General features: G+C 35.1%; 1 protein-coding gene across 1 annotated transcript in view; it reads left to right on the top strand.

The window, feature by feature from the left end:
- NAMPT (nicotinamide phosphoribosyltransferase) overlaps positions 1–13,617 on the top strand; it is a 38,492-nt gene that overhangs the window by 3,398 nt on the left and 21,477 nt on the right. The window contains exons 2-4 of the mRNA XM_023183070.1: positions 4,593–4,749; positions 6,573–6,676; positions 8,932–9,060. Of these exons, the coding sequence (XP_023038838.1) occupies positions 4,593–4,749; positions 6,573–6,676; positions 8,932–9,060 (390 nt within the window). The remainder of the gene's footprint in view (positions 1–4,592; positions 4,750–6,572; positions 6,677–8,931; positions 9,061–13,617) is intronic.

Raw genomic sequence — 13,617 nt, 5'->3', positions numbered from 1 at the left:
GGTGGTTTTGCAATTTCTCTCCTTCCCCAAAATAATATAACCCAAAATCCTTAAGTCATATTTATGAGTGAGTGTTGCTTCAAAGCCAAATAGCAGTGAATTATTTTTGGGGGCAACAGATTTCCAGGGCTTAAGAAATCTTAAATAATACTGAAAAGAAGACTCGGTTGCAGTTTTTGCTGTTTGTAGCACATTGGCTTTGAAGCAGCAGTAAGTCTTAGCCAGTGTTGGGCAGAGTGTATCCTCTTCTGATTGCCCTTAGATATTATATAGCTAACATAACTTGCCCTGTGACCTTGGGTATGTTATCCCATGTGATCTTACATATACAGCTCATTTTTTAAATATTGGCTTGTGATTTTTTAGCAGTTAAAAGTATAACTGAAAAAGTAAGGTAGTAGTACTTGCATTTGATCATGTGATCCCATTGTGGGAGGAAAGATCTTCAAATCAACCCTAAGACATCAAATCAGCCCTATGGAACATCTAGAGAAGCATCTAGAGAAAACTAGGCTTTCTTCTCCCAAAAGGATTCTGTTCAACTAAAATATATGTGTCATATCTCATACTTTTTTTTTTTAAACTGTCATACTTGAAACAAGGATATTTAGCCTTGGGAATACAATTTTTTGATACACTTGGTTGGCCAGCACTCCTTAATGGAAAAAGCTGTCTATTATTTGACTTAGGGCTAGACCCTTTTTGTTCTAGACATTAAAATAATACCAGTTACTGTTATTTAGTATGTAATAATTTTTAGAAGTTTATCCTTTCATGAAGTAAATTAATCACACAACTAGAGAGTTATGTTAAAATAACTACATTTTTCTGTGTGTGCCTGTTCTCTTTTTTTTTTTTTTTTTTTTGAGATGGAGTCTCACTCTGTTGCCCAGGCTGGAGTGCAGTGGTGCAATCTCAGCTGACTACAACCTCCACCTCCCGGGTTCAAGCGATTCTCCTGCCTCAGCCTCCTGAGTAGCTGGGACTACAAGCACGTGCCACAACACCTGGCTAGTTTTTGTATTTTTAGTAGAGACGGGGTTTCACCGTGTTAGCCAGGATGGTCTCAATCTCCTGACCTCATGATCCACCTGTCTTGGCCTCCCGAAGTGCTGGGATTACAGGCATGAGCCACCGCGCCCGGCCAGTTCTTTACCACATATGTATTGATGTTCAGGTGGTCTTTTAGCAGCAGGAGGGCCATGCCACTTTAGGAAGCATTTTCACTGGTAAGGTTTGCTGGGATCTTATTAGGTATTTTGTTTTGTTTACATCTACTGAATAATTTTGTATTTATTGCAGAACCATTTTCTTTAGTAATAGAAGTCAAGTCAGTGCTAAAAAGTTAACATGATTTAAGAGCTGTCTTTTTGTGTTTACTTTAGAATACTATGAAACTTTTTGTTGGTATTACTTAACATTTAAAATTCAGCACTTCATTTCCCTACCATTTGACAGCCTTCTCCATCTCCATAAATGGCGCTATTATTAATGCAATTGCTCAAACCAAAAGTGTAGGAGGTATTAATTCTTCCCCCTCATTATCTTCCACATCCAATTTACCAGCCTAGTTCCCCTTTACCTCCAAAAACACTGGGCGAATTCTCCTGTCTAACCTAATAGCCCCTAACTCCTGCACTCTTTAGTCACCCTCTAATCCATTCTTATCCACCCCACCACCAGGCTGATCCTTTTAAAAGGTGAATCATGTCATATTCACCCCAGCTTAAAGCATAATGGCTTCCCATTGCACTTGGCATAAAATCCAGGCTCCTTGGGGTAGCCTATAAGCCTTACATGATCTCTTTTCTGCCTACTTCTGACCTTATTGTGTACTTACTGTCCCCACCCCGCCACCATACTTTTAAGTACCTACCACACTGGCCTGCCTTCTGTTCTGTCCCTTATGCCAAAGCATGTCCTGTACCCTTGTCATTTAGGTCTTGCTCATATGTCACCTTCTCAAAGAAGTCTTCTTGGTCCCCTCTAGCCCATCATTCTCTTACATTTTCATAGCATCTATCTTGATCTGAAATTACTTAGTTTATCTATTTTTTTCTTCTTTCTTCAGCACTTATTAGTCCTGTGAAAATAGAGACCATGTCAGTCTATTTTCTTTCTCATCCTCAGTGTCTGAAGTAGGTACAGAGTATATATTTGTGAATGAAGTATTTATAAAATAACAGTTGATTTGAATTTATGCTATATTATTCCATGTTCTGGTGAAGATTCAAAATGGCCTGTTTAGGAGAAAGTGCAATGAAGAGGACAGTAAACTAGCAAAACTAGAATCATTATAAATCCTTTTGAGTATATTGTTAGAAATATTTTCTTAAAAAGCTCTGCTTTAAAAACTTTCCCATTAAACAACATGCATATATGCCTCTATAAGTAGACCTAAACATGCTCTGTATTCTTTTGTAAACTTGTTGGGTGTTAGTAGATGGTTAATAAATGGTGTTTCTTGGCTAATTATCTGCAAGTTTGCCTAGATAATAGATTCATTGGCTGTATTCTAAAACAATACTCTTAAGGTTCTCCAAAGATTTTTAGAGTTCATACTTTGTTTCTAATGAAGCAGTTTAGACAGTTTTGTATTTTGAATATTTGTTTTCAGAGAAAGCATTCTAAGTAAAGGTAGGTTGTAAAGTACTATAATTAGAAAACATAGCAGAAGTTTTAAAATTGTAAATATTTAATTACTGTCCAGAATTGGAGCTATATTTGTATAAAGGAAAATTTTTAGTATACTTTTAGACCGAGATATGGAGTTAAATAGCTTAGAGACATTTCCATTTAGATTTGACTCTTCGTCTTCTCAGAAAAAGAAAATAACTTGCCTTCTAGTAATTTTAAATCTGATATAGAATGCACCATTAAGTATCTGAACAGTAAAGGTCAAACTATTGAGAAATAAACTATGAATCAGACTTAGAAACTTGTGCTATAAGATCCACACCTTTTTTCAAGTTTTACTTCATCATGTGTGCTTTTCTTCTACTTCACTACTTAAAGTAGTCCCACTAAAGAAGTTGGAGTTATTTACATTGTAAACTGGATATTTTAATTTTTAGATAACATGTTAGGTGTGTTTTTAGGTAGAGGTGTCTTTTTCTTCAGTTTCATAAGTAGTTGAAGTAGTGGTCCTATTTATTACTACAGACTCATTCGTAAATATTTGTTTTTGCATTTTAGTGAATTGACATAAATTTCATTGCTGTAGATTCTGTATTACAGCATGAATGAATCTTGCTTAGCTACTTCTTAAATTTTATTAAAGTGGGATCAGCCCCTGGATTCTAACCTTAATAAGCCCTAACATATACTTCTGGGTTTTGATGAGACTTCCCTATACCTTTAAGTACATCGCTATCTGTTGTACCTGAGGAAAACAGAAAGCTCTAGGTCTCCTGCTTGACTTAAACTCTCAGATCACCTGTTACTATAAAGATTTACCTCCAAGGTTGTCTGTGTGCTGCATTAGGGGCTATTTTTGTAGAGTTGCAAGTATGCTACCATTGGCAAGGAAACAGCACATTCATTCAGAAACATCAATGGGAATATATTCATCTTAGGATTCTTGTACGAAGCTATGAAGATTCTTGAGGATAGAGCCAAGTTTTACTGAGATTGAGACTGTGCACCCAAAGACAGCATTGACTTTCCTAAACTTGAGATCAAAGCTAAACAGGAAAAATGGTTTATGTTCACAGTGATCACTCATGAAAAATGGTCTGCAAAGATTTATTCCACCATTGCCATGATTCACCCTGTACCTTAAGGCACTATTATTCCTCGTCTTGAAATTGGGAAAATACACATTATTCTTCCACTTTATTTTTTATTGGTAAAATGTTTTAATATGGTTAAAACATGGAAATAAATTCAAAGTATAATGAACACTCACTTTTTGCTTTTTCTTAAAACAAAAGCAGATAAATTTTTTACATAGTGGCTCTTACCCAAGTTCATGGAAAAGAATTTTGTGCTTAAGGAAGACCTCTTCATATTTTAAACTCATAAGGATTTGATGTTTCATTGTATAAGAATTTATTTTCCAATTAGGTGGATGATTTGAGAAAAAGAGATTACAAAACAGGATTTTTTTCCTTTGCTGCCGCTGCTGTTGCTGTCATCCAGGTTTTCATAGTGTCACTATGTACAAGTGAGGTAGTCATGATAAGTCATTGACTTTTGGAACATATCGCATTGAGATATTAATAGTACCAAATTCTGCTGTCTTTCAGTTCATTGTTTTGCCCTTTAGGCAGCTGCTTCTCTCTCTCTTTGCCTGGATGAAAGGACTATTCCCCAGAACCAAATGAAATAGTTTTCCAACCTAGAGGTCTTGTAGTAGGTTTAATGTGCTTGTATGTAAAATTTAATGCTCTCCTGTGGTTTTAAGATACTGAACTATGAAAATATCTTAGTAAGATACTTGTTTTTTGTTTGGTTTAGCCAGGAAAAGAAACTGGTTAATAGCAAACAAGAAGTATAGTTTCTCTGGTTTTGGAGTAACTTCAAGCCTTTTCTGTTGTGATTTATAGTCTGCTCATCAGTGTTTTCTGACAGAAGTGTTTTTCTTTACATAGGTTACTCACTATAAACAATATCCACCCAACACAAGCAAAGTTTATTCCTACTTTGAATGCCGTGAAAAGAAGACAGAAAACTCCAAATTAAGGAAGGTGAAATACGAGGAAACAGTATTTTATGGGTTGCAGTACATTCTTAATAAGTACTTAAAAGGTACTATTTTTCCTAGTATATTTTAAACACTGCTTATTACTCTAACAAATCTGTTAATTTGGATGCATTAAATCTTATAATTTGGTGTGTTTGTGTTTGATGTTCTAAGTATGAGAAAAGTTTTCTGAAATAAAAGGTTTTTTGTTTTTTTGGAAACTTGAGTTTTGCCCTTGTTGCCCAGGCTGGAGTACAATGGCACAGTCTCAGCTCACTGCAACCTCCGCCTCCTGGATTCAAGCAATTCTCCTGCCCCAGCCTCCCGAGTAGCTGGGATTACAGGCATGCCCCACCACACCCAGCTAATTTTGTATTTTTAGTAGAGATGGGGTTTCTCCATGTTGGTTAGGCTGGTCTTGATCTCCCAACCTCAGGTGATCCACCCACCTCCACCTCCCAAAGTGCTGTGATTACAGGCGTGAGCCATGGCGCCTAGCCAAAATAAAAGTTTTGAAATGAGTTTAGAAAAGTCAGTAATTTTTGGAGGCTAATCTGGTTTCTTATACTTTAGTCAAGACCTGTTTTTAAAAACTACCTGTGTCTCTGGACTTAGTTGCAAATGCATATTAAAACAAAAATCCCCCAAACAATTTCTGTGCTTTCTTATTTGAAGGCCATTTCTAATCCATTTTTGTAATGGTGTTTCTAGGGGGAAAACAGTTCCCAAACACATGTTGGAAAAGTTTATCTTTAATCTTTTGAATTAAACATAATTTCAGAATTGAATACAGAGTAAGCTGAATTTTAGGCAAATAACTCTTTTCTGTAATCTTGACTCTTTTAAGGTTAGGCAGTTCAGATAGTCTTATACTTAATACCAAAGTTTTTTTGTTTTGTTTTTTTTAGACAGGGTCTTACTCAGTCACCCAGGCTGGAGTGCGGTGGCGCAGTCTTGGCTGTCTACAGCCTCCATCTCCCAGGCTCCTGCGATCCTCCCTGCTCAGCCTCTCAAGTAACTGGGACCACAGGCTCGCACCACCATGCCTGGCTACTTTTTGTATTTTTTGTAGAGACAGGGTTTCACCATGTGGGCTAGGCTCATCTCAGACTTTTGAGCTCTCAAGTGATCTGCCTGCCTTGGCCTCCCAAAATGCTGGGATTACAGACATGAGCCACCACGCCTGGCCCCAAGATGTTTTAAATGAGTTTACTAGTTATCTTGTATTAAGTTACCAGAGACTGATAGCACACTTTAATTTAGCCATACAACTTAAGAACTTTGTAAAATATTATTCATTATTAATTATAACTAAAATGTATTGATTACCTATTCTAGGCCAGCATTATTGTAAGTCGTTCATATGTCTTAACTCATTTTGTTCTCACAACCATCACATAAGTGGGTACTCGACTTTTATCCTCATTTACGGATAAGAAAAGTTAATTAAAAGTGTGTTGTTTGTGGTGGCAGACCTTTAGTAATTGTGGAAATTACTGGCTTATCAACCCTGAAGGTGTCACATTCTTTATGAACAAAGTGAGGAGGTTCATTTGGATGTAAGAAGCTTTTGAGTCATCTCAGAGTTGAAAAGTATCAAAATTAATCAAGAGAAAAAATTAGTATAATTTTTAAAAGCTATGCAAGTAATAGTTTTTTCTATTACACATCTGCTTTTACAATAAATTAACATTTATACTTTGAGTGATTAGAAGTACAAACTCCTTTTCTGACTCTACTGTTGACTCTGGGTGAGTCATTTAACCTCTTAGTTATATTTTTAATCCATAGAATGGGTGAAATAGCCAAAGTTATTAATTCTATGACAGTTCAGCAACTCACAGAATGCACCGTTAGAAATGTAAACAGGACATGTATATTCTTTTAGGTAAAGTAGTAACCAAAGAGAAAATCCAGGAAGCCAAAGAGGTCTACAAAGAACATTTCCAAGATGATGTCTTTAATGAAAAGGGATGGAACTACATTCTTGAGGTAAAAGATGGTTTCATGTTTTGGTCTGTTTTGGTTTTTCTTTTAGTTCAAAACTTCTTGCAAAATAATTTGTTTTTGTTTTGTTTTGTTTTGAGACAAAGTCTCACTCTGTCACCAGGCTGGAGTGCAGTGTGGCACAATCTTGGCTCACTGCAACCTCTGCTTCCTAGGTTCAAGCTATTCTCCTGCCGTAGCCTCCTGAGTAGCTGGGACTACAGGCACACACCACCACGCCCGGCTAATTTTTGTATTTTAGTAGAGATGGGGTTTTACCATGTTGGCCAGGCTGGTCTCGAACTCTTGACTTCAAGTAATCTGCCCACCTTGGCCTCCCAAAGTGCTGGGATTACAGGTGTGAGCCACTATCCCCAGCCAGAATTTGCATAGGAGATTAGAGTATCATTACAGTTCTTTTTTGTTTGTGATCTTAATATAATGACTATTTTAGACATCCTTTTGAAAAGTTAAGGTTGACATGTTATCCCTCTCCCCACATCCCCCATGTTACATCATTAGCATATAGAATCTACAGCAAGTCTTAATTAATAAAAATGAATTATAACGTAAATAACATTTTTGAGAAATAATTCATTCTTGAAAATACACTATAGGTAGGAAAGGGCATGGTTATTTGGCAATTTCAAAATGTAGGTCTGTTTTCTTGACTGAAAATAGATGCTGTGAGTCTATCACTACACACAGTTCTGGGAAGTTTCTCACTGAATAGTGAGAATGGCTTGGTGCTGATCCACAAAGTTGATTTTTAGTAGTCTTGACTGTAGTATATTTATATCTAGTATGTTTGAATTCATTGCTTATATATCAAGGCACTCAAAGACATGGTAATATAATTATAAGAGCTGAATATCCCGTGGTGGTTTCCTTTTATTACAGTGATCAGTTGGGAATGGAATCTATTGGTGTATCTTGATGTTGAGTGTTACTTTAAGTCTCACAAACGAAAGTTTCTTACATTGAACAGACTGTCAAACACGGAATAATTAGAAATACTTTAACTTTCATGCCTATATGACAATACTGAGCTATACTATTTGGTACTTACGGGTCTTGAAAAAGTCAGGTAAGCACTCTGCGCTGCACTTTTCCCGAATCTTAAATAAGGTCAGTAGAATCTGTGAGCTATCACCTGCACTTGCTCCATTTCTCTTCTGTGAGGAAGAGAAATGTTGTAAGCATAAGTACAGTAATAAGTTTACGTGCTGTGCTTATTACTGTACTGTCCAGTGGCCAGGGCAGTAAGTCATTTGATTATATGATCAGAAAATCTTGGGGAACTAAAAGTTATCTAGAGATAATCTGGTCTAACCCATTTTACAAACAGAATCTGAGACCTAGAGATGGCAAGTGACTTGCCCAAGGTCTCCCCAGTGCTTTTGAGTCCAAACTAGGACCTGTAGGGCAATGTTCTTTTTGCTATACACGTGCCTCCAGTGCTTCTTTTAAACAGATTTTTCTTTTATTTAATTACCTTGTCCCAAATCACATAAATAAATTATCAGGATTTCTGAAGCAGCTTGCCTTCCTAGTGAATAGTTAGGCATCGCTTTTAGCTTTAAAAGGGAGGCACAGTATCACATAACAAATAATCTTCAGCCTAATTTTTAATTTTGGAGGCAATTATTGCATTAAGAGGAAGTCAGTTAAGTCAGACTTGAGTGTTAATTGCCAAGATTCTGCGTTTGGTCTGTCTCATAGTTTCATATCCACCACCAGAATAAAGAGGGAACCTATTTTGTTTCTTCTGCAGGGATTTCCCTAGCTCTCCTTCTCTCTTGTTTTGTTTTCTTTTGTTCTTTAATAGTCGTCCTTTATCTTTCAGTCTGCAGCCTTTATTTTGTGAAAATGATGAATTTAAAATAAAGATAGTGTTCTTGGAATACTTTTAGAATATGTTGGAATAAACTCATCCTTTTTCGTTTTCTGAAAGAGCAGGGAAAAAGCAACAGTTTTGTTTTGATCAGTTTGGAATTTTCTGCCACTTGTAGTGATAAATGTTCTTAGCAGAAACACATGGCATCATTAAACTTAAAAAATTAATATCAGTACCTATGTTAATAATTTTAACTAGTTCTTAGAAGGTTAAGGACATTCTGACTAGATGACGGTAACATCTACAATTGCAATTTCAATGACAGTAAATTTAGATTCTATAAAATGTAAAGAACCTTTAGTAAAACAGCAGGTAATTGAGTGTCATCTGTTGAATAAATAAATTTATCATTTTCTCCTGCCAGAAATATGATGGGCATCTTCCAATAGAAGTAAAAGCTGTTCCTGAGGGCTCTGTCATTCCCAGAGGAAATGTTCTCTTCACGGTGGAAAACACAGATCCAGAGTGTTACTGGCTTACAAATTGGATTGAGGTAAATTGCTTTTTTGTTTTTTTAATTCTTATTTAACATTAATTGAATAAAGACCATTGAACTGAGATTACAGTTTAGAATTTGTTACTAATAAAGCTTATATATAATCTCCTATAATTTACTTAACCTTTCCAGGCTTCAATTTCCTCATCTGTAAAATGACAGACTAATCTTTAAGGTTTCTTCTAGTAGAATAGAATGTTCTGAGATTTTGTTTAAATCAAATTATTGAGAGTGATTGTTTTTAAAACTTTTCAAAAGTTGGCTTAAAACTTATCCTTTCATCTAATTCATTGCCATTTTAAATGTGTATTATCTTAGAGCACACTTATAACAACATTTCTAGTAACTTACAACATTCAATGAATGATAAATGTTCAAGTTAGACTAAAGGAACTTTGTTCCAACTTTTAGTAACTACTGTCTTCATTTTTCTCTAATCAGTGTAGGTCCTGGGATCTACCATCTGTTACTTTTCAATTTCTCATCTAAATATAATCAAGAGTTGCTATTCATATTGTTTAATTTCTCAGGAAGGGTACATTTTGGGCTTTGGGTTTATACTGCAAGCCTTTTTTTGTTTTTCTTGTATGTATACCTAAGTAGTCATATGTTTTCACATGGTCAGAATTTTGATAATACTCTACTTAACTTCTGAACAGTTTAATAATAGATTTAATCTGTGAGAGGAAATATACCCTCGAAAGTAACTGTAGAAATAACACCTTACTATCTGGTGGCATTTACTTAGTTCTTAGAACTGACTAATTAGTTTATTGGTTAAAGTAATTTGCTATTTGCTATTATATTGTAAAATAGTACATTTGAGGCTCACTTAAAAAATTGAAAAAACATTGAAATATAAGAGGTCCAAGAATATGTTTGAAACACATTTTGCTAAGTTGACAGAAAATTAATAGACTTTTGATGGGCCATTAACTAATAATAGACTAAAAAAAAATAGGTACAGTTAAATAAAGGTTTTAAATAGTCTATACCATATACAAAAACCATTAACTATGAAGCGTAAAAGAGAATGTATCTTACTGGTTTCTGTACAGCTGTAAATAGTGTTTGTACTGGCAAATATTTGATTTTGAGGGGATGGTGTTACAAAAACACAAGAGTAGAAGAGTTGTTCATGGTCATCTAGGCTAGCCTTTTACCTTAAATGCCAAAGATCCCAACCAGGTAAACCTAACTTAGAAAATTTGTCATCTATGGATTAACCTTTTTCATATTGTTCTTTTTAGTTGTCTGACTGGGGATTTAGTCAGTAAGTACTCTTCCTTATGTCTAATTAAACTTTCCTAAAGCAGATATTTATGGAAGTAGAGAATTAGATATCATTTCACCTTGCTTCCTTGTGCAGTTTTCTTTGGCCTTAAAAGTAAATTTTTTAAAATAAAGTTTTTAAAACATTTAAATAAAGTTTTAACAAAAAACTTATTTTTGGTGTATCCAACTAGGAAACCATAAAGTTAAAAAAAAAAAAAAATCAATTATTTTAAAGCAGTTTACCAAATATATAAATATTTTTAAAAGTTATTAAACATAAATCTAATATGGGACAAGTTCGATACTGTTTTTTTAGAAGTACATAGACCCTTGCTTTTATTTGCTTATAACCTGAAACAATTTATATTGAGTTTACCTTTTTTATACTAATACATTATTAAGTTATTTCCGTCCTAAATAGGCATTTATAGCTAAAGCATAAAAACTTATAGTCTGATACTGTCTATCCCTTATTGTAGTTTCTGACAGATCCTATTTTTTTAAATGTGTTTATTCTGCATATCAGATCTCCAGAATAGACTTCTTCGTAGATATTTTGCATCTCTCGTGGGGACAGAGGAAATTCATCCTACTCTTATCAATCCCCAACCTTAAGTTTACCACCTTGTATTTGAAATCTGTTCCTATCCCCAACAAACTTGTTATTTACAAATTTGAAAATATTCTTTAAACAGATCTTGATTTAAAACATTTTCAGTAAAAGGACTAAATAGTATTTCTTTGTTTTCTTTCCCACTGTATTTTCAGTTATTAATAACTATTGATTGTTATTCACCTGTTAGTAGCACACAGAATTCTAAAATACTGAAATTGAGTTGCTTTATTTCAATATTGATGCCAGAAGAAACCTTAGTCCTCTCACATTTCATAACAATTTTAAGAGCATCTAGGAGTTCTGCAGAGGTGTCTCAGGCTTACAAGGGGGCTGAGGAACCAGCATAGTGGGCTAAACTTATCCCTTTCTTCCACCAAAAAGCAAAACAAGACCTTTCTACTATTAAGAAAAGGAAAGTTGATATTAAAAACGATTATACTGACCAAATGTCATTTCACAGATGGGGAAACTGAGTCCTGAGAGATGGACTGGTGAATAGAGTAGGTGCAGTGCCCTTTCTGCTGTACCATCCCATTTCTCATTCTTTAAAGCCTTTATCCTGCATCCTACATGGTAGCATTGTAATAAACACTTCTGGAAGGAAATTTACAGGTTTACTTCCTTTAGTCTTAGTTTCAACTAATAATTTTGATTTGTGTGGGCAAATTGCTATTTTGGAAGTTTCCAACAAGGCCTACTTTATTAGACCTTGGATTAACCCAGACTAACTTGCCTTTTTTTCCCTTGCTTACACCTACAGTGATCTTTTTAAAAGGGGAGTGATTTTATTAAGAGTATAATTTAAGCTGATTTTGTTGGACTATGGAAAGGAAACGGTGATGTGAAGGATCACTGTGTCTCATAGTTATTTCTCTCCTTCCCTGGCATTTTTCGAGGGGTAAGGTCAATCTTCTACCTTTATAACTCAACTAGAGTTTTTCACATTATGTTTTATATCTTTCTCATACTCCTAGATAATATCAGTATTTGAGTTGAATTAAATGTAAGAGCTGATTGACTTAAATTCAACTAGTGAATATTGATTAAGTACCAGCTGTGTGCCCAAAAAAATGCTGGGCACAGAAGTTAGAGTAAGATGTCTCACTTAAAGGGCCTTTGAGGGAGAGGTGACGATTCATTCTGAACTAACCACTAATATCATTAAGAATTAGTGCAAGTTGGCAGCGGAAAATAGGTAATTCTGTCTAAAGGAATCTTGAAATGGAAAATAAGCTTTTAATAAGGAGAAGGCACAGTGTTCTTAGAATGACAAATAGTCCTATGGGGACTGCAGCATAAAAGTGAAAAATGTAGAAGATAAACCTTTAGATGGTAAACAAGGCAAGATTCTGGAAGGTTCTCAAATTCTGTATGAATCAGCTCCACCCCCGCCCCTTGGACAGTAGATGACTGTTAAAGACTTTTAAGGAAAGATGCAACCTGAAAAAAAAAACAAAAAACTTGTTTTAGAATGATAACCAGTGGCAATATGAGGAATAATTAGAGAGGCTAAAGATTAAAGGTAGGATAATCATGGGCCTTGGCAGTGGAATTGAAAGAGTAATTTCAGAAGCAGAATGGTCAGATGTTGGAGGTGATTGGTTATAGAGTTTAAGAATTATACCAATTTTCTATTGCGTAACAAACTACCCCAAAACTTAATGGCTTAAAATAACTGTTATTTCTCCCGATTCTGTGGTTGACTGGATGGTCGTCTGTTGGTCTTGCTTAGACTTACACATGTGCATTTAGCTAAGGGTTCAGCCAGGGCTGGACAGTCTAATGGCCTCATTCCCGTGTCTGGGGCCTCAGCTCAGATAGCTGGGACTACCAGGTCTCACTCCATAAGAGGCTTCTTCAGAGCATGGTAGTCTTGGGGTTCTAAGAGAATGAGAGTAGAAGCTGCAAAACATCTTGAAACTGCGACTTGGGAGTCACACATGACTTTCTCCACATTCTGTTCGTCAAAAGCCAATCATAAGGGCAGCACAGAATCAAGAGATAAGAAAGTAGATTCCATCTCTTGATGAGAAGAGCTGCAAAGGCCATATTTAATCAGTCACAGGAGTCTAATGCTACAGGATTTTTTAAAAAGGTGACTAGATTGGCAAGTTCAAGGTTAATCTTTTTGTTTTATTTATGTATCACTTAGCTGGTATTCAGTAAAAACTTGCTTTGTAAAAGTTAGTTAATAAATATCTTTTTGGTTCAGCACAGACATCTTAGCAGCTCTTTTTCAAACAGATTTGAAGCTGCTTCTAATGACATACTATCTGGTTTATAAAATGAAAATGGAAAATTATGATCTTAGAATGAAGAAGTGAATTTCTAACCCATGATAATTATTATGGTTGCTGCGATTAGACAGACTTTTCTGTGGAGCTTCCTGACAACCAAGAAAAAAGGGGAAGTCAAGGAACTGTTCTTATCAGAAAGTAGGAACCCAGCAATTCTTTCATTTTTCTCATTTGGGAACTTAATAGTCACTGAATTACAAAGTAGACAGTGACCTTGATTATACAACATATGCAGAAGTGTTTCCTGTAACTTACATAAGTATTTTATCAAATACTTATATATTTGATAAAAGCTAAGCACATAAAGCATAACTCAGTAAATAGAATTTTCTAGTAGTAGGCTAAAGTGCCTCAAGTATATGATTA

Source organism: Piliocolobus tephrosceles, chromosome 8 (assembly GCF_002776525.5).
Source record: "Piliocolobus tephrosceles isolate RC106 chromosome 8, ASM277652v3, whole genome shotgun sequence".
Lineage (NCBI taxonomy): Eukaryota > Metazoa > Chordata > Mammalia > Primates > Cercopithecidae > Piliocolobus > Piliocolobus tephrosceles.
The sequence above is the reverse complement of the archived record's forward strand: the minus strand, read 5'-3'. Positions and strand labels throughout refer to the sequence as shown.